Genomic DNA, 27634 nt, shown 5'->3' with positions numbered 1-27634 from the left:
TATGAAACAGGAAAAGGCCGCCGTGTAATCCATTTATTTCAACAAAGTAACTGTATGCTGAATACCACCTTTTTAAACGGTAACTGTAATGGAATACAGTTACTCATATTTTGTATTTTAAATACGTAACGGTACATGTATTCCATTACTCCCCAACACTGCTGATGAGACACATCTGCATCTCACAGTAACGACTCAACAAACCTCTCCAATGTTAAAACCAATATCAAGAGAAATCACTGGTCTAGGATGCAGCAAAGCTCAAGTCCTCCCTTAGTCCTTAATCCATCCCACGATAAATCAGTTGTGGCAAACCTGCGTGTGATATTTGATTTTAGTAGTCACCCAGTCCTGCTGCTAATATCTGAGGATTATTGCAAAGATATGACCAACACTGAGTTTTAGTGATACTCGGACTATGTTTGATGCTTGTATTTCTGGTCAGTTCGATTATTGTAATGGTGTCTTATCAAGTATCAGTAAGAAATCAATTAGTGCTGTCAAACGATTAATCAGAGTTACTGTGATTAATTTTTATTAATCACGATTAAATTCATTTTTATTCTATGTTAATTGCATTTCATTGTGCATGAGCAAACAGACTCAAGAAAAAAGGGAATATATACGCACTTTTATTGAACATATTGAACATTCATGTTAACAAAAAACTGTAAACATTTATCCACATTGATGTGGCCCTGTTACTAAGACTAACTTGCTGTCATTGTCCGAGAGGAGAGCTGGCCGCTTCTTATGTTGCCTGCAACTGAGAACAGTCTCTCGCACAGAACGGGGGTTACAGGAGTGTCCAGATATTTGCAAGCGAGCAGTGTCAGCTTATCATGACCTCCTGAATGAGCTGAGCACCACTCCAAGGGACAGTCCTGCACACTAATGATCGGCTCTGCTCTGTACAAGTGCATGATTCTGTCAGGCAGAAACTCAACATCGAATCCTGAGCCCATCTGTAAAAGACTCATTTTCTTGGGTGACCCATCTTCACAAATCTGTTGATCAAGCAGCGTTCTTCCAAGTGTGGTCTACACCCTCTCTCGGTCACTCTTGGGGAGGCACTTCAAGTCCTTGAAATGAAGAACCAAAGCTACGTAAAGCGTTCAACGACGATATTAACAGGTCTGCAGTTTGTTGCAATCCACTTGGCAATTGTGTCAATCGATTTGTCCGAGGTAGACTTACTGAGTCACCGACGCTTCGTGAGTGGTTTGTCGCAAGTTGGGCGAAGCATTAGCCAAGGTGCTAGCAGCATCCCCAAATAATGTATGCTTCATTTCACTAGCTGGGCCCACGTCCTCATTTTAGGATTTGAAAAGGGTGACTGAGGGTGGGGCACGTAAACGAGAATGAACACCTTGCAGAACTGGGGGAACCTATATAGATGACAGCCAGAAGGAGCGTGTTTGGAGGCGTGGTGCTGCTCCTGAAATTCCCGTACATAATCTCCAAATTTTGTGAGTGTGAAGGTAACTCTTCTTGGACAAACTGCCTGAAATGCTTTTACAGGGACATTTCAGGGATTTTGAATCATTCTGCGCTGCAGATGGATTAATTGTGTCAAAAATTTTAATTAGATCTGCGTTAACAGATTCATTTTGACAGACCTAAAATCAATACATAGTCTTTAAAACGTTCAAAATATAGCATCAAACCTTTGTGCAAAAAACAAGAAAAGTGAACATATACAGACCAGTCCTAATGGACCTTTGCCTGTTCTCCAGAATACACACTGGAACTGTTGTCCTCATTTAAATGTTCGATCTTTCCTGGAAGTTTTTATCTTATACATTTGTTCATGGCCTTTATGTCTTATTGCTAATTTTATTCTTTAAAGTTTTATTTTTATGGTAATTTCAATGTATTCTTCACTACAGAGCCACAGAACAGTGTCTTATTTTTACTTTTCATTTTTGAGGTTGCACTTCAATCTTGTACGGCCTATTTTTAAATTGATATGATGTGGAAATGCATGCACATCTACAGCAAAAGTGGGGCAGGAGCTGTGCCAAAAACCATATCAACACATGAAAAAACCAACAATTCTGTGTGATGACAGCATGATGAAGAGCAGCTATGCTTGAAAAGCTCCACACCACCAATATGCAACAAACAGGTAAAATTGGAGTTCTGCAGAGTGCAAGCTGTTGATTTTTTCCATCTATTTTAATTGATATGCAAATTGTTTTTATAATATATTCCTGCACTTTTTTTAAGGTCTATTGTTTGTTTATTGTGTGTTTGGGAAGCACTTTGTAATGCTGGTTTGAGAAGTGCTATACAGCTATTTGGGCTGTTTTGGGGCTGTATTGTTTTAACATCACTTTCATTCAAGTGTTTCTAAATACATTTTTTCAAAGACACTCTCTGTGTCAGACATCAGAAACCAGCACCGGTGTTGGATAGCTGTCTTTCTAACGCTTAAACATATTTCCAAACAATAGATGATGAAGCTCTTCACCTTCTCTTGTGCCAGACATTTGAATTTGATTGTATATCTGTCTTTTAAACTAGTGTCAATTTCCTGGTTCAGTTTATTACTTCGTACAAAGACAAATCCAGAAAGTTTAAAGCTGCAGGGTGCAAGGACAGCTGTGACTGGCACATGTGCTCAGACACTGATTTAGGGAGTGCTTTATTTGCTCTAATATTGCACGATCATTTAATTGTGGATAATGATGTTGGAGATTAACATTTGTTTAATTGTTCAGTCCTGCAAGAAAGGATATTAGTTAAACAGGAGCCAAAACTTAGCAAATACTCAACAAGAAAGCCAACAACATGATATTAACCTGGTAAAAATGAATCTGCCGAGCAGCCCCTATTAACACTTATTTTTAGATAGTTTATCACATCTGGACTGTGGAAACTGGCCCGTTGGCATTCGTTGCACAGTATGTTTCATTTTTACTGTTTTTATATATTGACAGAAGATTTTTCAAAACAAAGTCTGATTCTGAATAATATAAACTCACCAACGACGTGTATAACTCGTTATCGCTGTGATATCGTTGTGCATCACGCTTAGCAGGAAGTCCCACAGATATCTGTCTGTCTCCACAGTGGGACAGATGGAAGGCAGGTTTTATTGCACACATTTCTCCATCTGAATTGATATAAGTAAAGTTATATATACCTGGGTTATCAATAACTCAATAAAATGAGTGTGGATGGATTAAAGAAGATTCAAACTGTTATTCTGATGCTTTGAAACAATTTATTTAGTGCAGCAGAGCATCACTCTGACAAAAAAGGGAATGTAATCATAGATTGGATGTAACTTTGAATCATACGTGAACACTCTGGAGGAGCCTCAAACAACCAGACAAAAAAAACAGCAGCAGGAAAGTTGTCCAACCAGAGAAGGGAGGGTCACATAAAACAACTGCACAGGTTTCACTCCATCATCCATTCCCCAAGTGAGCGCTATTACTGCCTTCCTCCAAAATGTGCATGGCCATCATACCAACTTTCTCTCACAAACAACGTTTGTCCATGCATCTAAACTGTACGTCTATCCATCCATTTATCCCCAAGGCAGTAAAATCTGCTTGTTTGCTGAGATGCCGAAAATTCACACCTCAAGGCCTGCGTCAATTACACACACAAAACACACACACACACACACACACACACCCACACACACACACACACACACACACACACACACACACACACCTGGCAGGTCTCCGTCTCCCTGATGTTTTACCGTTTTTAATAAAAGCGTCTGCCATCACAGGGAGAGATAGAAGACGCACGCGTGTGTGTGTGCGTGTTGTGTGTGTGTGTGTGTGTGTGTGTGTGTGTGTGTGTGTGTGTGTGTGTGTGTGTGTGTGTGTGTGTGTGTGTGTGTGTGTCTTTAAGTGTGCAGACTTTGCAGCAGAGGAAGGCTTTTGGGATGAGGAACGATGGATAGTCAGACAAACAGAAAGACGCAGAGCAAGCAGTGAAAGTAGTGATGGAGGAAAAAGGGAAAGGATGCTGCCAGATACGTGAGGAGCCAAGACAGGCACTGGGGGAGGACATCAGTGGACAGGCAGAGGGAAGGCATCAAACACAGGATTAGTGACAGATGACGTTCAAGTCCCCTGTTTCTACTCTGCTTTGCTTTTCTGACACGCCAGCCCTTATTGTCCAATCACCGCGGAGCGCCAGAACTGATTCCGTCTCACCTCAGAAAGACAGATTCATGTCATACATCCTGAGACTAACAGGGAGTCAGATCCTTTTAGTACTGGGCTCTGATACAGTCAGAGGGTAAAGCCCTCTTTCACTAAAGGCACGTCACACTTAACCTCAGTAAAATATTCCAGAGCTGCATGTTTTTATGACTGCAGGATAAGATCCAGCAGCTTCATGCACCATTTTAAACACATTTCTCCCATATTCAATCTGACGTTTTGGTTTTTTTATATATGGTCTTTTTATTAGGAAGCTTTTGTTCTAGACTAGAATTTAACTTTAGGATCTGCAGGTTTGATGAAAGCTTCACTGCCCAACCCAAGCTCACATTTAACAAAAGGTTGGTTTAGCATGCCAGCGAGCCCATTACAGTCTGTCAGTATATGTTATGGATGGCACATAGAGTGCCGCTTCCTGTGTTTTTATTTAAACTTCAATATTTCAGATCATCATATAAATTTTAATTTTAGATAAGCTGGGGAAAGACAAAATGCAGTTTTGTAAATGATGATTTCTTTTATTAGGGTAAGAGAGTTAAAGCCACATCTCCACTGAAGGAACTTTCCTAAAGAGCTGGTCTGGGGTCAAACTCGCTGTTTTAATTATTTGAAACCATTCCTGCTTCAGGGGGTTGATCGGTTCATTCAGGAACTTTGGGAATGGAGCTTCTATCACTTAGCCCTCATCTGTTTGTTGTGTAGTCTGTGCTGACATTTGTAAATATTTGCTCATTTTGGACATTTTAAATTTGTTTTGCTGCTATTACAGTCAGAGCTGACTCAAAGCAGCAGACTTTAATCTGTCTCCAGTTCAAGTGTGATTGCATCCAGCACCGCTTTATACTTTATTACTCCCTTTTGGACTGAACTGGGACTGCTGGTTGTTCACAGGTCGCTGTGTCAGCTGGGGCAAACTTAAAATAAGTGAAATGAATTTAGGCCATATTTGGCTGGATCCTCGGGTCCAGGGTTGTTAAGGGCCACAATTTACTGAATAGGTTTTGTCATCCTGACACTTGACAACAAAAACCACTCGGGCTTCTCAGTGTGGAAACATAAGGACTCAAACTGGACATCACATCACTCAAACGAAAACACCTTCGAGGTTCCATAAATCATGATGGGTCACCTGGCGATTTGTTCATTTTAAAACTCCAGCTGCACTGAAAAAAAGGGACTGGCCATCTCTTGGATTTATGTAAGCATCTTGCATGCATTTAACACAATTGCCTCATGTTTTAAAGTTAAATGTAACTATATAGTGTAAAAACTACATGATATGCAGAAAGGGTGTATTAAATTGTTCATATCATGTTCAGGTGACGTAAGTCAATAAGATAGCAACGTTAAATCTCGTGAAACCACGCGTGATTTCATCTCGCGGGCTTTGGATCGTGGTTTAAAAAAGGCATCCATCTCAGTCAAGTCGAGCAGCCAACTCTACGTTTTTGGTATGTCTTGATTTTTTGAATTCATTTTTACCATAATTCAGCCAAATGTAGTTAAACGTCTAGAGTGTCGCCATGTAACATGCTAAAAAAGAGCCGTTAGCTTATTTGCTGTTTTATCTGTTGTCAAAGAATTGGCGCTTTTTCATTTGAATTTGTCTTTGGCACAAGAGCCGTAATATCACATTAAACCTAATTACGAGGCACTCTCAACATAATTTGGTTTTCTGTGTGAATAGATTTGTCAACTGACTCTTCAGTTACATTGTGTATTTACTGCACCGTGGTGTTAGTGAGATTTTGGACATTGAACAGCTTTAGCTAATATCATCAGCGGCATTATGCTAGCTTACATCCCTACCCCTCCTGCCCTCACCTGCTGTCCTTTTGTTTTTGTTTTTTTTGCTGCACATTGAGAGACCACATCTATTCTGCATTTCACCAGGAGTCAGCTGATGGATTGTGGGTTCAAGGTGTTATGGTAAGAAAGTATATTCTATTTTCGTTTCTGTAACTTAATTATAATAGGTTTTTTATAATTATTAGATGCATGCATACTCACCCTATTAATACAACTGAGAGATCCAAAATCTGCCATAGGTTTATCTTATACCTGTATGTATTGCCAGAAAGGTGATTACTGGACTCGCATTAATGCACACTTGAACTGAAATGAGGTTGTAACTTGTGGGTTGTTGGGTTGCAAATCAGAAACAAACATCTTTGGATTTTTTTTAATCCCATAAGATCTGGAAACACAGTTTTTATTCAACAAAACATTACTGATTAACCAAGCACAGTGCCTGCTGTTATTTCAAAATAATTTTATGTCATTTCAGATAAAATGCAGCATTCCAGTGCATCCCAACCATGCCTTTACAGTCAAGGTTTCTGACGGAGCTGAGTTTTTCTCTGACAGTCTGCTGAAAGTGTTTGCAAAGTGATCGGGGGAACAGGGCACAAAGCTAAAGGATGTAGCTGCCATAATGACAGTAAGAACTTTAAAATTCTTTAACTACAAAGTGTATATGTATTGCATTAGGTCAGTAAAAGATTTTTATGCTACATCCATTGAAACAGTCAACTATTACCTGTGAGTAATGATTCCACTAAAAGGATGCCATAATTTTCGTCATGCATTTACTGGCCCACTGAGAAAAAATTATCTTTTTTTAAAAATAAATGTTCTGGAAACTATATATCCATAAAGTTGATGTCAAACAGGAACTTTTGATATTGCTTTGTAGATGCTGGTGTTGCATGTTGACTGGTTTAAAAAGTCAAGAGTTTTTGTCTGGGATCATTTTCTTCTGTGCTACTGAAAAGTTCACAAATCTCTGTTTTCTTTGTTATAATAGTCAAGGATGACATTAATGCTCGGAGTCCCTCATCAAAGTGCTCCGCATCTGTGTGAAAGACAATTGCAACATCTTGGTGCAGGAGTTCATGGTGAGTGTTTTATGAGTAGATTGTGGCTTTGCAACATTTAAAAATGCATTTAGTTATCCACTTGATCCTCATTGGACTGGTTAGGACCAGTAGTCCTCTTTAATAATTTGAAGTTCACATGAGGCCTGGTAGTGAACTCGGCCGCCGGCCCTTGAGGCCCCATCCCCACCCCTGTATTAGGGGTCACATCAGTGTGAAAAAACTTTAAATTTGTCATTCTAATGAACAAAGGAAAATCCCACCAATATTTATATTAGCTTTTGTTTGAAAAAATGACCAACTGACCAACAGCTAACCAAATTGTGGGGCTGAAAGTCTAAATTCTAACATCTTCTGAGTGACATAACCTGGATTTCTGATGGGCCGGTGTCTTTCTAACAAAAACTAATGTAAAGCATTTGAAATTATTATGTTTTTCACCCTCTCTTAGAAACTCTGTTAGACCATGAATGGCAGCATGGCAGGCCACTCTTTGGCTATAGCTATTTACTATGTTGCTTGCATTGGTTTAAATTACTCTAACATTAGAACTGGTAGATTCAAAAGAGATGAGTTTAAAAAGGAATCTTAAAGAAATGTTTTGTGTTTAACCAGGACTTGACTGAGGCCACTGCACAGATTGAGAAAACCACAATGAACATCTGTCTCCAGAGGATGCGGCAGGCAATGACTTTTCTGATGTTGTTCTTCAAGATCTGGATAACGTGACCTTTGCAGTAGCCATGCTGTTTGGACCTTTTTTATTCCTTCAACATGAGTTACCCATCACAACTCTGCTACACTTTTGAGGTGATTCAATGGGTGGTAATGGAGTTGGATGCAACTCAGCTCTCAAGAAAAGCTCACAACTAAGACAAAACTGCTCCTGCAACGAAGCTCACTGTTATGCATGTGAGGTGACCAGCTCTAGGTGAGAGGACATTTAAATCTCACACTTGTTCTGCTGCATTTTTGAAGCTCAATTCCAGGAACGGATCGCAGGGTTCATTTTTATATACTCTGCAACTGCCATGAGGACGAGCCGTTTTTTGTTGTTGTTTGTTTTTCCTTTTGCTCTGTACAAGTTCTGTTTGTCTGTTTGGCAGCATTTTTAAATTTCTCTTTGTATTTTTTCTTTCTTTTACTAGTGAAGAGATGTAGCGTGAACAGTTATACAGTCTAAATATCCCATATGGGTCGTGTGAAATGGTATTTTCAGTTTCATTCAGTTGAAGTAAAGAACGTTGAATATTTCTAAGTGTGCTGTTTTGAACCAAGATGTCACAGTATGATCAGTGCTGTAATTTTTGACAGTCACTGTATCAATGTTATTTTTGCGTCTCTTGAATAAAGGTTTTGACCTGCAAGTGCTAATTTCTTTAGTTATTGGGGTAAAATGGGTAGTGTTAATAGGAAGGTGTTTGCCAATTCAGTAACCTAATTTAATGTTAATGGAAACTAACATTACCTCAAATTGTTTAGTCATAATTGTTGTTTAACTGAATCTTGACGTTAGAGGCCTTAAATAGAATGTTTTGTATTGTTCTTTCCCAACATTTTTCAAAAGAAACAGTCCAATTTCTGTGCTGTGATTGATTCCAGAGAACACGGAAGAACTGACATTATTTAACTGTTGATTTATATAGATTCAGTAGAGGAGTAATGTCAGTTTAATTCTTTACCTACTGTCAATGCAGTGAAATTAGACATTTTGTTTTGAAAGGTTACTGGTGGATGCCAGCAACCATCTTGGAAGAGAACAATACAATCTGTTATAAGGCCTCCATTTGAAAATTGTGTATTTGATACCAGAATATAATAGCAAAATGTAATTTGAAGATAACATGTAGTATTTAAGGGACCAAGTAGTATTGGGTAAAAGTTATTGAATCGTGTTGGGATAACGTGAGAAAATTGTGAAGGATTAAAATATTCCAAGAGCTCAAATTACTTCATCAAAACATGTTTAAGTCACATTTTATCAACACAAATTGCACAAGTTTATTGAACATGAATAAATCGTGTTAATTTAACTCAATTGTTTAAGTTGCTGCCAAAGCAAAACATCTGTGTGCAACAAATGTCCACCATTGAATTAAGTAAATCCAACAACATATTTTTTTCAGTGTGGATTACAGCAAATTGTCACCTGAGGGTGTGGAAAAAAGCGAGGCCTTGATGTTTGGGACGTGAGGTGCAAAGATGAATTACCCCGAATGCCTTTTAATCGAGCACACCGAAGGTTGCCCTTCATTCATCCACTCATTCGCCTTCATTTATGTTGTCTAATCCAGAAACTTTCAAGGATTTTAAGCTTTTAAGATGCTGTGCGATGCATAACACACTGTAAACTATATATATGACATGTGGTTATATTCAGGAGTATGATCAACACATGTATGGTGTACAACAAAGGGAAAGCTTGAATTATAACGCTTACACAGCTGACAGAATATTTGAGTGAAACTTTTATCAGCTTGCTTCTGGGTGAATTGATCTTGGTGCCGTACTCTGATGAAGCCAACGTGCTGAAAAATGTCTGTTTCAGTGATAAATCTTTCCCTTCATTGCCGATTTCCGCCTTCCACAGTCACCAGCCCATTACATACATCTTATAAGTTGATGAAGCACCGCCATGATGCCATTTCCATTTTCACAGTACAATACAAAGCCATAAACAAAACCGCGTGAATCACAGTAAACAATCTCAGGGACGTGATAAATGTGGCTCTCAACATGTGCCACACGACTCCGCCGCCGACGCCAGTTAGTGTCAAGAAACACAACAATAACAAGTACGGGCCACAGAAAAATGCTCCGGGACGCTCCCCAGAGCCGGCAGTTCTAGACAATCCCTCCATCCCAGACTCTACCCCACTACCCACCCACAGATACACATGCACTACTCAGCAACACCCTCAATCTGCTGGGCTCGGCAGCGGGTGGGAACTGGGATGTGACAAATCAGCGGAGACCCTGACAGTCAACTTCATGCCCGGCGATAATGAGCTCCCGCCGGAGACGGCTCTCGCAGGGAGGGAACTAAGATGTGGAAAAACTTTAACGATGCGCTAATCGGCCGAAGCGGAGTACGTAAAGGATTTTTAAAAAAGGAACACAAAAAAGTTCTCTCCTTAGCGAGAAGGATGTGAAAATGTAAGAATGGGAGGATGAAGGGAGGAGGAGATGAGTGGTTTGAAGACACACAGATGGGCGGACAAACATAACCAGGATGAGGGGATGAGCACGGGAGTCTCTGCGGAGGCTGGGAGAGTGTTCTGGATGTGCAGCGGATGAGGACGAGCTGGATCAGAGCACATGGTTTGAGTGCTGCGTAAGCCTCCCTGGTGAACGCTGCGGTGTGTGCGTCTCTGTGTGCGTTTGTCTTCGAGAGCAGGTGGGTGAGTTGCTGTGTCGCTCGCCCACCTGTGCAGCTCGAGGAGATGAGGGACATCACATTCAAGTCTGATTTTGGGGACTGGGAGTGGAGTGAGTGGGCCTCTACTCAGCCATGTTAAGTCTCTGTGGCTGACAGCTTTCACAGTGGACTAACCGAACCAGACAGAAATAATGAGGCAAACCGGACAGCTTAGGTGAGAAACTGGGATTCACCCACCCGGAGGAGAGATTCAGCTGATGTTAAAATGTTTAGCTGTAATCAAAAATGAGAACTGATTTTCAGTGACCTGTGCTCTAAATATCAGTATGACGTTACTGCTCTTTTCTATTTATTTCTATCAACAAGTGCCTGATGGCTCACATTAAGGCACAGTGTGTGTTCTAAACAAGATGAAAAGGCTTTGTTTTAATATTAGTGCTGCTATGTAGGCTGCTAGTCTTACGTTCTGGCACCTTCCAATCAAGCACTGGTTGGAGGTTTGCGTAGGAGCCGGGAGCGAGGCTCCATTTCACTGCGAAAACCTGTTACAATGTGTTTGTGAGATGCCAGTAGACTGTTATCCCAAGCACCACTGCAGCCACCGATCGATACTTTTAACAATATCGACAGCGATAAAGGCGATTTGTTCTCGACCACTGTTAACAGGCCGTTTCATTTTTCTCCAAGTCTAATCCCTTCTCTGCAGGCTGGGATTTAACGGGAATACGCACGTACCCGGCACCACTTCACCTGTTTTCCAGCTTCGCCTTCAAAGAAAGCTCCATGAAATGTCAGGGGAAGGAAGGAGAAAGAATTCGTTTCCAGCTCCTCGTCGTGCCTCAATTGTTGCGTGTGACATTTTACACCCCCGCCCCTCCTCCCCCATTAACAAAGCCATTCTTTACTGTGCATTCATAATGAAGGGCAGTTTAACTTGCATTTAGAAGCGCTGGGGGAAGCACATTTGTCCCTTCCTGTTCCAAACAATAACCAATTACCAGAGAGTGTGAGGTGGGCTTCGGCTCCGTGGATGAGACGCCTCAGACAGCGGAAAAGCTGTCATGGGTGGGAGGCTGGGGGCTGGACGCAGGTGGGGGTGGGGGCTTTATGCCTCTAATTGGAGGCAGATTTCACGCTGATATTTCTGATGATGCTGCAGCATGAGGGACACAGAAAGACAGAAAAAGAGGGGCTAGGAAGGGAAATGGAGAAAAAGGAGGTGAACACGAGGGTGTGAAAATGAAAAGCACTGATAAAGAGAGACAAGCAGACAGAAGGGGAGAGGGGGAACTGGGATAACAGATGATGGAAACACTAAGAGGGGGAGAAGAAGACAACAGGCCTCACTGCTGTTTGTCTTGCAGGGATAATATTCCACCAAAGTCTAATTCTGTCCATAAAAGCTGTCGGACTTTTTTTTTTCCCTTTCCTCCCGCAACCTACCCCCCTCCCCTTCTTTCAGAGTGATAGTTGCCTTGGCAACCGTGGCAAATCTTCCTTTTCTCAAACAGATGTCCCATTTAGTTGGAAATTAGAATATGTAAAAAACCCATGAGACGCAAATTATTTCAAAGTTCTCCGGTGAAGAGAAGGAAACGAGGGGCGGGGGAGAGGAGAAGAAAGGAACAGAAAGAAACGAGGAAAAAAAGGACCAGAGTACCCCACCACTACCAGACACCTCCCCCCCCTCCCCTTCTCGTAGCTCATCTTCTCTCCTGCGGACTCCCGCGCTTCAGCACATGAATCGTGGAGATTAGCCAGCTCATCCAGAGCTAGTGGCTTGTTCAGGGGAGGTGGATGGGCAGCGGCCTGGAAAGAGGGGTGGTAGGGTGCCTTCCTCTCCTTCATCCAGGATGGGGTTTGGGCAAACGGTAAGACCTGCCAGCGCGGCAGAAGGGACACGCTGCAGCGCGGCTCACCGAGCTGCCCTGGAGGAAGTCCCTGCACACTGCAAAAAATATCCTGTTCTCAGGAAACCTCATTTAAGTTGGCATGCTGAGCCTTCAAATCCTACCAATATGTGTTCCTTGGTTTTGTTGCTAATAAACATGCACCTTAACAAGTTATTTAAGTCAGATTTCAAGAATCAATAATAATTTTGCAAATTCCTGCCATTTGGGTGAATTAATTGCTCTTGTTTCAGATGCAAATTAGTTCTTGGAAGAATACCCATTTCAACTGAGCATTTGATTAGATTTAAAGAAAGAAATTCACCCAAAACACTTTAATCACTTCAATAAAAAGAAACTGGCTGGGACTAGCGATTAACTGGCAAAATGCAAAGAACATCACGTCGTCCTGAGAAATTTCCAGCCCAGCTCTGAGGGAGATACTGGAACCGCTATTTTGCGCTGCCGTGCCACAACTGAACAGGCAGAAATTTGTCGCCGAACAGCAAGACCATCCACACCACAGACAGCAGTCTCAGTATGTAAACTCGCACCTGAGAGATGCCTCAAGGCAAAGCACAGTTCCTGTGTTGGTTGCTAAATTGCATTTTTAGGTAGAACTGTAACATTCTGTCTTTAAACGCGATCCCACAGTGTTCTGTGCTGTAGCAGTGAAATAAAACAAAGTGCTAATTTAGTAACAATTAAAAAGTTTCATTCCAGGAACCAGACAAATCAACGATCATTAAAGGAAACGGAAGAAAAATGACTATAATATCATTAATGCTTCATTTTCTTACCAAAGTTGAGGTTTTCCTTTGTGCAGCTTTATTAGCTTGACTTATGATATGTTTTAGTGTGACAGGACAGAATTCATCTAGGCAGTAAAACTAGTAGGTAGCAAGAAAACGTTTTACAAAATGTGATTTTCAGTACATGTCCAGCTTGTCCTCTTGCCTCTGCTGCCTTAATAATGGTGGTTAGCCTTTTCAGTCTACATGACTCTTCCAGCACATCTAATCCAGAATTTTTTTATCTCTCTCAGTGTTCTGTGTCATAATTATCGTCTTCCGGGGGGGTTGCCAAATTCCATGTTGTGCCAGTGCTCATCAGCCTGCTCGTTTGACAGCCTGATATCTTGATAGCCTGTGGATATTATTCCTGGTTCCTACCTAAACATGACAACGGGGTTACCATGAACCCCCTACTTACATGAAAAAACAACAGTTCAAAGCAGTTAGTTTATGCTGTTTTAAATTCTAGTAAACACAGTTTTAAAATCTATAGTTACAGAAAATTGTGATACAAACACTACAAGATAATAAACTGCAACCTTTGACAAGAAAATAACAATGCAAATTACAATTAAATAGTCCTAGCAGCGTGAGAGTATGCAAAGACGGGAATCTCAGCATTCCCTAAAAAGAAAATTGGTGAGAAAACGTGCCTCAATTTCAGCGCATCAACATGTTTGTCTTGCTTGCAACCCTCATTTTAATGCAAGTGGTTCACTCTGAGTTAATCTGCCTTTTTTCACAGTGAAGACGTTTGTTTTTGCAAAACTGCTGCAACAAATGAAATGGCATTTAGAAGACGGGGAAATGAGACTTCCCGGCGTGGACATTTCTTTCAGCGTCCACTGCGTCCCGTCGCCCGTGTCTCTGTGATCAAACCCTGAACATCGCCGCTCACAGATGAACTGCCGAGACAGAGAGGCAGGGAGTGCTGTGTGTGTGTGTGTGTGTGTGTGTGTGTGTGTGTGTGTGTGTGTGTGTGCGTGTGTGTGTGTGTGGCGAGGCGAGGAGGAACATAAGGACAGAATCACTTTAATTTATTTTTTTCTCAACAATTGTGCGTGCCTTGAGCAGGGAAGGCATGTGTGAAATGGAGGGAAATGCCCCAGAGCATGCCATAACACAAATACACATACAAATGCTGACACACACCCGTGCACATAAGTCCTACCCCTGGAGGCCATTTAACAGGTAATTTAAAGAGAAATCCCTTGAGGGAAACGACACAGTAAATGTCCTCCCTTCTGCTCTTCTTCCCTCCATAACTGTTTATTCTGCTACGGGGCAGCACACAGCACTTAGGAAGGAGATAAAGATGAAATTGAAGAGGAACAGGAAGACAGAAAAGGGAATGGGTGGAGAAGGTGGTGGTGGGGAGTGACGAGTGTTAAAGTAGGCCATTTTTCCCCTTCTATCCGTTACCAACCCCCTTAAGTATCTGTTTATTAATGTTCAGTGTTCTTAGGCTACTTTATTTGGGTCCTTTGGGAACGTAAGTGCTATGGGGATGGTGGTGTGGGAGAAGGGATGGAGGAGGGGAGACGGATGGAGGAGAGAACAAGTCTCGGGGGAGCTCAAGAATCTCAGAGTGACTCCGATGTTAATTTAGTTGGGGCTCTGGTGAGGAGGCCTAGAAAAGCATGAACTCCCAACTGTATGTCTCGCCATCTTTTTATCTTTACAGGAGCACGCTGCTGCATGATACAGCGCGTTGACTACAGACTGTGCATGCATTACATAGTATTCCACTGCATACGTAACATTTGGGTTTTTAATGGATTGCTTTCCTCCCAGCCGCTGATGTTTGTTCCTCTGAGTTCAATTATTGTTTACCATAAAGATATATAATAATACAATAATGTGAACATTTTACATCCAGAGTTTTAAAAAGTAACAACACTCCCAAACCGTAATATTTTAGGCTAGGTGACAAATCGTCAACATGTTACGCTTTGGGCCACCACGAGATCGGAAAAATGAGGAAACATGAGAACCGTTTGGAATCAATCTACACATGTTTGTTCATTTGACTTAAATTGCTTTGGAAAACACTATCTAACGTCATTAAAGTGCTGGTTAGGGCTGGAATACATTCCTTGAACGCGTATTAATGCGGGACCGTCATCCTACTGGATTTCATCCATAACCCGGCTCGTAGCATAAGAATGCAGAAGGTCACCTTTCGCGCTCTTCAGGAACGCCGTGAGAAGTGACAAATCGTCAGGATGTTACGCCTCGGGAGTGAGAACGGGCTGAAAATAAAGAACATTTTCAATATTTGTGACCGGCACACAGGCAAAGAAATGTCTTTCTCTGAAACTAACTTTGTTTTCCAAACTTCTTCAACCTTTTTAGCAAAAACTGCACACAAACACACAAAGCTACTGGTGTCCTGGTTTGCTCAGTGAAAGAGGGAATTAAGATTCACACAGGATTGAACCAGTAACCAGTTGTTACCTGCTGAAAGCCTTCAGCCAATCAAGCGCTATCCAGATGTGTAGACATTTACACATGAGTTGACATTTAAGAAAAAACCCTGAAACCAACGAAAACAACACATTTTGGAATAAAGCCTGTGTTCATATTAAATTTCGAGGCTTCATTCATTCTTAATTTTCCAGAGAAGATCTGCTTTTTGCTTTTTGCAGAATCCCAAGCTGAGAACCTTTAGTTAGATTTCCCCTTTTTTAACTAAAACGTAGCCGGTAGGTCAGCTTTACTGAAGTGGGTGTCATTATTGAAGCAAATCACAAGAGGTCACTTGCTAAGAAAGCAAATATGTTTTGTTCTATAAGTTTGTTCATACAGGAGTTAGACTTCATCACATTAATGTAGTTTATGTCTTCATTCAGAGATTCATTAGGATTCGTGGGTGCTATATTCTGATACTAATCAGATAACTTGTCTGGAATCCCAAACCCATCCATCTTCTTCCACTTTCTGTATGTAATCCAGGATTGCCTGGGACCTATCCCAGCTGTCGCAGGAAAATAAGAAGGCTCCACCCGGGACAGGTTGCCAGTCTGTCACAGGACTGACACAGCCACTCAACCACTGATGCTCATATTCACACGTATAACCAAAAATAACTGACTGGGAGAAAAACAGAAACAGGGCGAACATTCAACACAGAAAGGATTCAAACCTACAGCCTTCTTACCGTGCGGTGATGGTGCTAACCACTCTGCTGCCCTAGAAGCTCAAATAGTTGTAGCTTGAACACTTTATTTCCTGCGGCTGTGTAATGGCCCATCTTTTGGAAGTAAAGTGCACAGTGTCATTTGCTGTTAGAATAAACTGAGGACTCGATTGATCAATGTCTGGAATAAAGGATTAGATGTATTTAAACCTTTCTCTTTGCAACTCTCTTTCTTTGGAAATGCTCATGGATGGATCCTGGTGGCGTAAAATCGGTAACCTCAGTAAACTCAAAGAAAGTCTCGTACTGATGGCTGTAAGCAACAAACTAACAACAGCTCCAGACTGTATTCAGGTTATACTAATGATCACTGCTGGAAGCAGAAAAAAGTGTGTCAATCGTACAAAGTCTGATCTGGTCAGGTCAGGACCTTTTTATGGAAACCTGACGGTGACGGTTCACACAGGAAGCTGACGCACTGAAATAGTGCCAGATTAACAGGTAGGCTCGCATGTGTGAAAGGGGCTTGTGTGTTTCAGAGGTGAAAATATCTCCAACACTCCAGAACTGAGAGTGAGCTCTAAACCTCAGCGCCTTCGTGTCAGTACGTACTCTCTGAATTCAGCAGCGGTGTTTACGCCTCTGAAGCCAGAGTGCACATAAACATGTGTGAAGTGCTCACTAAGTGGAGCCATGCTACAACACAACACTGTAAAACGGATTTAGTTATGGATTAGCTGCCGACCTGTAATCAGGGCCTGCACGTTGTTTTCAAAGCATCCTGAAATGAAGTGAAACCAATGGCTGGCCGGGAGGCAGGGAATCAGTTTAAAACTGACTGATCTGCAAAATGGTCATCTACACAATTTGTACTCAGTGGGCTAAAACTCACATCTCCACTGATGGTGTGTTTTCAAAAGTTGTCTGTTATTTCCCGTTTCCCTCCATCTGTCAAAACTTTCTCTGAAGTCTCTCCTCATCAGAACAAGAACAAAGCAAACTCTAAAAGCTTAAAGAAGAGAAACAAGGTCACAGTACCTTGATGCCATCTCCACCATCATTAGACTCATTATCACTAAAGGAGAAGCTCTGCACACTATTACTGTATTTTACCTCTTCGTTTTCCACCCCTCCCCCCTTCTCTCTTACTTTCACCAGGGCCGTGAAAACAAGCAAGTTAATTAAAGTCAGTGAGAGTCCCTTCCGTTTGCCGCTCATCAGTGAGGACAAGCCATCAAACACAACGCAGGTAGTCCATTTCTGTCAAATGAGGGAGCTTAGAAAGGGAAGATGGAGGAGGAGAGGGAGGAGGAAGATGAGATGGAGGGGGACAGGGAGGAGGAGGAGATGAAGAAAGAGGAAAACGGCCTCTCTTCATCTCTTTAGTTTTTGATGAGCTTTCTTAATTGGGCCACTATAGAAGGAGAAGTGAATCCTCAATAATTAAAAAATCTAATTAAGGAGTCTTTTGCATCTCCGTCCTTAATTATTCCACACGGAGCAGTGGGGAGCGATAAATTTCTGCCGTTTTCATTTAAAGAAGAAAACAGGGTCTCTCGCTTTCTCTCCCCTGTCACTCCGTGCAAATCCCCCATCAACAAACACACTACTTTGTCCCTCTCATGCCTTTGTGATTTCTGTGTGTCTGTGAATGAGCCGTCTCCTCCGCCTGTTATCCGCTCCTCAGAGACCGTCATTATATACGTTTAAAGAAATTGAACTTTTTTGGATCAACACTATAGGAACCTCCCCGGCCTCCTGCTCACGTGCTGCTTTCATTGCCCCAATATTTTAGAAAAAACTCAAAGACGTAAGGACAGACGGACAAAGACATTTAAGGTAGCTACTGTATATCTTAACTCTATAAAACGTTCGTTAGAATCTGAAATCAAGTCTCTAACCCCATTAGCTCCCAAGTTATAATTGCTGCCCTCTAAAATTCAATTATTCTAAGCATCTGTCAAACAGCCTGAAGCTAAACAGACACCCGTCAAGGTTTTACGTTCTTCTCTCGCATAGAAAATTGGAAAATAGGATATTAGATTTTGGTTCTCATGAAAAGACTCAACCCAACAATGACTGTATCCAGCTAACAGGGATGATGTATCACAGCCTTACAGTATATTCTTTTCTACTGCATTGTTGTCCAAAACCAATAAAAAGCACGTCACTGAGCTACAGTGTTGCATTCATAATGATGAGCATGTTGAAATAGGAGGGACTTTAGTAGGAACACATAAGTCTCGAGAGCCACGCTCAGGTAAAAGGAAACGGTGATTTTTAGCAGTTAGAAGTGTTTCTTCTGAGTCTCGTGTAATAAAAAATCACAGCCTTTATTTATCAGACTGAAATCACTCAAATGCTCAGGAGAGGAGACAGTCTGGCAATGTTATATTGAGACTTTGGTTTTACACGTATCTGTGTTTGTTTTATTACGTTTAGGCAGTGAACCACTGTGGTAGGTTAGGGAAAATGTGGTTTGAGGTAAAATGCAGAATTTCAAATTTGCCTTCATATGTTTGACCACAAGAGGACAAATACATGTTATGTATACAAGGGGTTGCCTGAAAAGATGACATCAGGAGATAATCTTGACCCTAACCCTGGTGGGAGCCTGTACTTCTACACGTTAATGACAAACCTCAAAACTAAGGACACTTTGGCTTTTACCTACTTCATGTCGCACCTGGCTAAACACACGTGTGTGTCTGTGTGTGTGCGTGTGTGCATCCATCTGAACAGCCAATCTTCAGGGGGTTGGTGGTTGATGGAATTTGTTTCAAATTCAAATTTGAAACAAAGCATGATTTTTTGCAGGACTACGATTATTGTTATTTAAACGTGACTTATTTTATGATTATAAACTGACTGAATTTGAGTTTAGAAAAGTCAGGAAACAGTGAAATCTCCATCATAAACAGCAAATCCCACACTGACATGGTTTCATCCAAATGCTGTTTATCCTGAACAGCAGCTGGAAACACACTAACTTTGTTTTTCTTTGAGTTCATTTAAAAAAACAAACAAATGAATAAAAACAAACATTATTGTTTACAATGACTTCCACAGTTAATCATAAACTCTTACATAGTCAGATTAATCACTGATTTCTTTAAGCACTGATATAAGTACATCCAGCTGTATCAACTGTTGATACTTCCTGGTGTCATGAGTAAAGCTGCAGTCACGAACAGATCAATCTGAATAAAACATAACCTGTGACAAACTTACACTGAACAAATGTGTCACGTGTGCAGATTACTTCAGCTGGAAAAACATTACACACATGATTGGCCACTGTTTAGGAAAATGTAACACAGAGAAAGGAGTGAATTATTGTGATAGATGCTTTTGTTGGAGATGTTTTCATTCCTGCTTCTATCAGACGTGACTTTCTACTCTATTGGCTACCGATATAAAAAAGTTGTGCAGAGCGAGAAGCGCATACTCATGGCTGCATTTGTGCTGGTGGGGGAGCGGCTCCATAAATGTGCAAAGCTGCGTGTCCCGGCCATGCAGCTCATTATTAATAATGACTCAGATGTCATCTGCCGAGGTTGCCAGATTGGTTTCTGCTGCCTAGAATCTTAGTTGCTAAATTATGAGTAGAGAGTAGTTCTGAGATACCAAGCATCCAAGATCTGTGATACCAGCTGGTGAAACTATTATGTACTTTTCGTGTGAATATCGGATTTTTGGTGTTTTTAAAAGCAGGATTCAGTTCAATTAATAAAAAGTCCTCAGAATTCTTTGCTCGGAAAATTATTCCTAAATACAAAATGCACTCATCTAGGATTTTGTATATGAAAGAACACCTTTATCTCAAATACTGGCTTTTACGATTATCTCTAAGGGAAGCTCATACTGATGAAACACACAATTCGGCAACAGAAGAAAAACTACTGAAACAATAACATACTGGAACAACTAAAGAAGTCTCACCGCAGCATCGTTATGTCTTCTTTCCCATTTTTTAGAAAAGCTAGAATCTAACATTTTAGCCAATAAATCACAGCTGCGCACCATCGCAAGTATGAAATAATGTAATTTTAGTATTCAATTAATTATATACAGTGTAGCTAAAAGGGCAGCATCTTCCATTTACTCACAGTAACACAAATGTTGCAAAAACGCAATCCTTTTTCAATAAAGTAGCATTTCTTCGACAAACATCGCGAGTAAAAGGAAAACGTGGAGGACTATGATGACAATAGAAGTATAACACACATGACAACATCATTTGTATCAACACAACATGGACATGAAAATGAACACCTGACACTTAGCCAAATATGTGTCTGTGTGGCTTAAAGGGCAAACAGGGTGAAAGCTCCTGATTGGGGTCCAAGCATGTACAAGCTGTGAAATAGAATTTCCTTAACAATGACGGGTTTTTACTCGGGCATGGCCTCCCACGTTTAAATGACGACTGATTAGCAAATTAATTACAAAGGATTTGTTTTGTTCCTGCTTTTTATCCACATGAGATAACAACCTAATTCACACCTCGGTACTATACTACAAAAACCAATGAGTATCATCATGGTCCAGATGATGATGATCATTAACATAATAATAATAATGACAATTTAAAGTAGAACACTTTTGCAATTGTTCATTTTCTGGCACTATCCCATGATTTCCTAACCATCTTTCCAGTGGAAACACTTTGGGAATCTGTGCCTTTCCTTCCTCTTTGGAAGCACATGATTAGCAGCATCTGTCTGATACTAACCCTCAGAACGCTTTTCATTCCTGTAGAAGCAGCAAGTGTGTACTTGGTTTTTTGGAGGACTGTATAAATCTATTGCTATCCACAAGCTAAACTAGCTCATTGATCAGATTGACTAATGATGGCCGAATCTGATTGAAGTTTCTCAACAATTAAGGGGCTAACGACGAATACCTTTGAAAGTCCTAATTAGCCACTCTGGCAGTAGAGTAATGGGTTTCCTGCTTAAATAATAATATACTAGGTAGAGAAAATTACAGCTTTTAACATTAGTATGAGCCCACTTATAATTATAGCTTAGCATGAATTATGACCTGGTTCTGTCTGCATTTGAGCAATTGTTACCATAATTGGACTTAGACAAATCTATACACATTTATTTCCTACTTATTATCTAATACATAGAAAATAAATGAATGCAGTGAATAAACAATCTATATATACAGGAAACCAAAACAGTCACAACAAATAAATCAATACTTGATTTTTAAACATGTGTTACTTTTTTTTCTTTTCTGAATAGCTGTGAGCAATTTTTAAATCCACTGCGTGTTCATGAACAGTACACTCAAAAGTTAGGCTGATATGAGCCACATGCATACTTAAAGCCTGTAAGAGTCAAAGTTGGGATAATCAGCTTGATATTACAATACCAAAAATAATAATAATATTTCAGCCTATTGTTCTCCAAGTGGTCTAACAGGGTAATACTGAAGTATCTGACCTCAGCTCTGTTTAAAGGTGACAGAAAACCTAGCCGGTGACAGCAGACTGGGTTTAATAAAAAATGCTTTCAGACATGAATTTATAAGCACGTAGCAGTAAAGCAGTAAAGACACAGAGTTCAGACTAAGGTTTGAACTCATAATTAGGTCATGTATGTGGCTATGTTAACCTCTGTCTCTCTTCCACAACATGTCTTTATCCTGTCTTCCTTCTCTCATCCTAATCACAATCTCTGTACCTCATCACCCAAACTTTCCCACTATTCATCTTTTCATAAGAAATAATATTAATGTGTGATTAGGCTGCATCGTGTACAATATAATCCTTTAGTATTGTAGTGGTGCTATGAACAGCTGGTGTCTGCACCAGCGCTCATATTAACCCCTCAGAATGTGAAACAGGTAAAGAGACTCAGAGCAGAGAGTTACTTCACATTCAGATTGGCACAGGAAATCTGTGAGGACGAAATCAGGCTGAGTGGTGATGAGGAAGAGACGCAGAAAATCAACTTCCACTAACATCAGCGAGTCACATTTACTCTGACAGCAGCCATACCCTTCATGCACACAAACGTAGATACTGTAGATCGATCTTTATTCACTTTTTTTTTTTTTAAAACTTGTTTTGGTGCTTGTCAGCCTGTGAAAAAGGGGACAGAGGCGGTTCAGTTCTTCCACCATAATATTCAACATTCTACTCTAAGACTGAGACATGCACATGAGTACTCCTGCTCTGTCCCATCAGCTCTCAGACAGAGCATCTTTCTGCAATATGTTTGTGACAAATGGCTTGTAAAGTCACATTAGCATCAGAAGTGGGGAAACGGAGCAATGCCCCTGCATCTGTCTGATTTTTCAATACATGAAGAGATAAATTAAGAAGCTTTTGGAAGTAAGAAGGATTTAATATCAGCTGGGATAGTAAAAGGTTGCATGTGCATCTGTTTGTGTATACGACAGAGTGTGCGAGGAGCCGTAGGGGCCTGCTAGGAAGCACACAGCTTCACAATACCTCTTAGTAGGAGAGGATGAAGTAGGAGTGAGGGACCCCAGGAAGGAAGGAGTTAACGGCCCGTGAAGCCAGATGGATGGAGGAATGGAGGAGGAAGAAGACACACCAAGTGATGAAAATGGGAGGCATAACGAACGTTATAGGTGACAGAAAGAAATGAAGAAGTCAAGCCAGTCACTGCTCAGGAAATGATGAAGGAAAGAACAGAGTCACTGTTTCTGCTCTTTCATTTTCCCCTCTTCTCTTTTTGGTCTGAGATAAAGACGGTCCCAATTAAAATTCAATTACATTAAAATAAAAACAAATAAAAAAACCAAAACAAGTTACACTAGCATGGTTTCGCTTAAAGAAGAGCGTTACTGGTTACTGCAAATGAATATAAAGCTGCTCTAAGGTGTCGTATGATAAATGACTTGTTTCCTAATGGCAGAGGTCTCGTCTAGGATCATAATTCTGCAATCCATAAAGTATGAAGGCTCACTGAACATGTTCATGTGAAGAAAATCAAATGAAACAAAAGTCATGGCCATCAGATTCACTTGATCTCAACCAGGCTAAAAACATTTTGGACTGAAAGAGCTCTCCACCACTATCTGGAGCCTTTTCCAACTGACACAAGGCAAGAGGCAAGGTATACCCTGGGCAGGTCACCAGTCCACCACATGGCTAACACATCTACAGCCAATTCCTTAGAGTTTGTCTTTAGACTCTGGGAGGAAGTCTCTGGGAGTACCCAGAGCAAACTTGTCAGGCACGGGGAGAACACGCCCCACAGAAAAAGCCCAGGCCGGGTCGGACGTAGGAACCCAGAAGCTTGTTGCTTTGAAGTGACAGGTCTGACCACACCATCACTGGACATTTTATAACTAATATGTGAAGCTTGTTAGTGAAATTTTGACTTGTTTCTGTTCTCTGTGTGAGCCTGTCCTTTTGTGAGCTCCATGTACATTTAGTTTGGAGGTAGTAACGTCAGTGCTTGTGGTGGAGGGTGTGAGGTGGTGGGGGTGGGGGGATCAACAGGCCATACAGCGTGGCACTGGTATCACTATGGTAACACAGGTCATAGTGATAGCACCATCCTGCTACACTGTAAAATCCTAAAAAGTTAACAATAATGATTTTTTTAAGTTGAGTAGGTTACGCTGGTGTTTTAGAAAACGTTACAGTTTAAGAATGCATATTGCAATCAACTAAGAATCCTGTTTGAGAAAACACAATCAGCTCTTTATACAAAGTAGTTACTGCCACTGTATCTGGACAAAATGTGAGGAGCAGTGAAATAATGTGCCGCAGCATTCAAAAGTGCCAAGAGCCACATCTACGAATTCCTTTCAAAGAGGAGATTGAGAGATTAGAAAGGTGAGAAAGAAATACAAGGACGAGTGGTTCTTTAATTTTCCCAAATCAAGAGGTAAGGGTGGAAACAGGCGTGCAGAAGGTGAAGAAAGGGAGGAGAAGTGGGAAGAGAGAATTGGTGTTAAACAGAAAAAAAAGAGCGGAGGATTAAAGAGAAAGAATAATGAAAGGATGCTCAAAGGTAATCAGGGTAGACATTAAGAAGGAAGGTGGTGAGAGGGGAGCAAACAGAAGAAGGGGAGAACATGCAGAGCCTCCAGCTGGAGCCCCTCTGTGCTGCAGGAACACACCCTGGGGCTTACACACACACACACACACACACACACACACACACACACGCACACACGCACACACACACAAGTATGTAGTCCAAGACAAGCGAGAGGACATGAGGGTGCATAAACCCATGACCAGACATTCACACATTCGCACAGACACTCATCACATCATGTGGCCATTAAACCAGCGAGGGCCAGCTGATGAATCCGAATAAATCTCTTCCTAAATCTGCACACCGCTCTTCCTTTGTCCCGCCGTTTCTGTCCACATCTCTCCCCAGATTCCTGCCCTCCGTAGGCGCTTTCACTTCTCCGTTCCCTATTGCCTTTTTCTTTCTTGACTTTTCCATCTATCTCTGCTCACCTCGGGCAGCTCTCTGCAGTGGCCCGAGCAATAAAGTCAGGGGAACCTGCTATCACAGCAAACCAATTACCCAGCACACACACACACACACACACACACACACACACACACACACACACACACACAAAAACAGTGTCCCTGGGAACCTGTCAGTAAAACACCTGATCATCATCATCATCATCATCAAGTATGTCAGCCCATCATCAAACCACTTACACACACACATGCATGTTATCACATCCTGGAAAACTGAAAGCAAATCCAGCAAAAGATAAATAAAGAAGAAGATAACTGATCAGTTTTAGTGATTCCAAAGGTCCCCCCAGACCTCAGGAACTTTCTTCTTCATAAGTATAAAATCTTGTAAAGAATCACACTGGAGGACGAGAACTGCAGTTCATAAAACTCTCTTTTAAATGTTGGGGGGGGGGATTAGCTCATACTTTAGCATAGGTCGAAAAGGACAAACATTGTTGATCACCATGTCAAAATACTCGCTGTACAGACTGGTAAAATATTAGCCATGTAAATGCCCATCAGCCCTGACAATGGATCAAAACAAGACGAGTGACTGACAATGAATTGCTGAGCTTGTTTGCAACAGAGGAATTTAAACTTGTTATGATGCTCGTCAGCACAGGGGTGCAGTGGGTAGCGGTGTTAGCGATGGTTTCTCATTTGGCCTGCATGGGTTGCTCTGGGTCCTGCCACACAGTCTAAAACACACATGCTAGGCTTCTTAGTGATTCTAAATTGGTTGTCTCTGTGTTAGTGATGGCAGCTGGGATAAGCTCTGCCCTCTGCAACAGTGAATTGGTTAAGCAATTAAAAGAATGAAGATATAAACTTTCTCGTGTAATATGTCGCCTCAGCAATCCAACTGGTGCAAAAACACTCTTTAAAGCTTTATCAGAAAGCTACCCAGAATTATGTGTTTTTGTGATTTTTTTCAAGGAAAATAAAAACAAAATTCGGTTTCAGGTTTGAGCCCAACTCATGGACAGATGCATTTGCTTCAAGACAAAGGGCAAGAAAGGAACTGCTGAACCACTAACAGTCCCATTTCTCTCATTCATTGTGTAACATGTACAGTGCATTTATTTATTTGAATGCTACCTGGCCTGAGGTTTGCGCCAAGATTATACGTGAAGAAAAGTAGAAACAGCCAAACTCAAGACTGAGTGTTGACCCAGTCAGACCCTTACAATATACATGGGATTCATTTTTTATTCACAGTAAATTAAAGGATATTTCCAGTACTGACTGGGTTTTTTGACTCTCCACTTGCTAGAAGAATATGCTAGTAGAGAATGAAAAGGGATATTAAGAACTTTCCTACCTTGAAGAAAGTAGACTCATAATTCAAGTGGATGCTGTGATGAAAATTGGATGTGTTATTGAGCATAGCCAGTGCAATGTGCATGTGGAAACCGCTACACCATGGAGTCAACCTCCACATGTCAGATTGCATCACATTATAAATCTTCAACAATCTGTTATATTTGACTACGTTTGAAGTTACCACTGCATGACTCGTGTCAGCAGATTTATATGTTTCTATAAGAAAACCAAAGAGTCAATCCTTTGTTAAGAAAATACTCCACATACTGTACGCGCAGCCCTAGTTCTAATATGAAGAAAGACTCACTCACCAGGGGGAGCCATAGATTCTGAAGCCCCGCACGGTGACCTCAGAGTCCTGCAGGTAGATGCAGTTGGTCAGCAGTGACTGGACGTTCTCGTAATTCTCTGGCTTGAGCTTGGAGGCTGAAGGGAAGTAGTAGAAGTCCTGCTTGATGAGGTCTGCCATAAACTCCTGGTCAAAGGTCAGCTCATGATTTCCAGCAATTACTATCTTGATGTCGTAGGGGAGGGTACCTGAGAGGGTAAGTGGAGTAGTGAAAGTTATGGACAGGGAAGAGGGGAAAAGAGAAAAGAAATGAAATTTGAATGCAAAAGTGGTAAGAAGGATGGAAAATGAAAGAAAGGAGAAAAGAATGAATGGGGAGTGTGATCAGGAGGCCCAATTCCATAAGGAAAAATAGATGGGGTGGTGGAGGATCATTTTCAAGGGTGAAGAAAGAAAGAGAAAGAAATGACAAGAGCGGAGGGAGAGGAGATGATGAGGAAAAAGATGAGAGAGTAGGAAAGAGAGAGAAGGGAAACAGAAACGGGAAGAAGATATCAGCACAAAGAGGGGAAGCACGGCAGATACCCGGGAAGGAGAAGAGAGCGACAACTTTAAACCCAGCTCAGATGGCTTGGCATTCACATGCAACAAGGCTTTCTAGTTGTTTTCCTCTATATTTCGAGTAAATCTGTACATCTGTCTTAGATTCCCTCCATCAGTCAAGGTCTCAACCCAGTGCACTGCTGTCTTCTGTTAATGGAAGCATAGCTGAATGCATCCGTCAGGGAATCTTTATCTGAAGGATGGATGAGGAGGATCATTGTTGGCTTTACAAAGCAGAATATTAAACATTTATAGACTACGGCAATAACTGCTGCATCTTTAGCCCCTTCGTTTCCATCATCCCCTTCTAATCAAAGTCTCCCTCCTTCAAGTCAACGTGCATTCTCTGCTCTATTTCAGCAGCCATAATTGGCTATTCAAAGCTTGGCACAGCAGGACGCGTGATCGATCTTAGCTCATCAAACCCAGCAGTAGCCGGGCCTTCACACTTCTACACAATGTTTTCAAAGCTCGGCTCGGGAAACAGAGAGCTAACACTGACAAACATCTGGGGGTCTGCTTTGTCAGGTAAAACGGCTGACGGAGGGTTCAATCACCGCAGCTTTTTTCTTTTTTTGTTGCTGGCAGGACGACGCGGCACGCAGCTGAGCACGCCGGTTTGTGTGTCAGCATGTGTGCGCTTGCGAGCGACTTTCCCATGCGT

The 27634-nt window shown here is 41.3% G+C and overlaps 1 protein-coding gene across 1 annotated transcript in view; it reads right to left on the bottom strand.

The window, feature by feature from the left end:
• mpped1 (metallophosphoesterase domain containing 1) overlaps positions 1-27634 on the bottom strand; it is a 98736-nt gene that overhangs the window by 36892 nt on the left and 34210 nt on the right. The window contains exon 4 of the mRNA XM_026146499.1: positions 26390-26615. Within this exon, the coding sequence (XP_026002284.1) occupies positions 26390-26615 (226 nt within the window). The remainder of the gene's footprint in view (positions 1-26389; positions 26616-27634) is intronic.

The sequence above is a fragment of the Astatotilapia calliptera genome, chromosome 17 (assembly GCF_900246225.1).
Source record: "Astatotilapia calliptera chromosome 17, fAstCal1.2, whole genome shotgun sequence".
Taxonomy (NCBI): domain Eukaryota; kingdom Metazoa; phylum Chordata; class Actinopteri; order Cichliformes; family Cichlidae; genus Astatotilapia; species Astatotilapia calliptera.
This window is presented reverse-complemented; position numbering and strand designations above follow the sequence as displayed.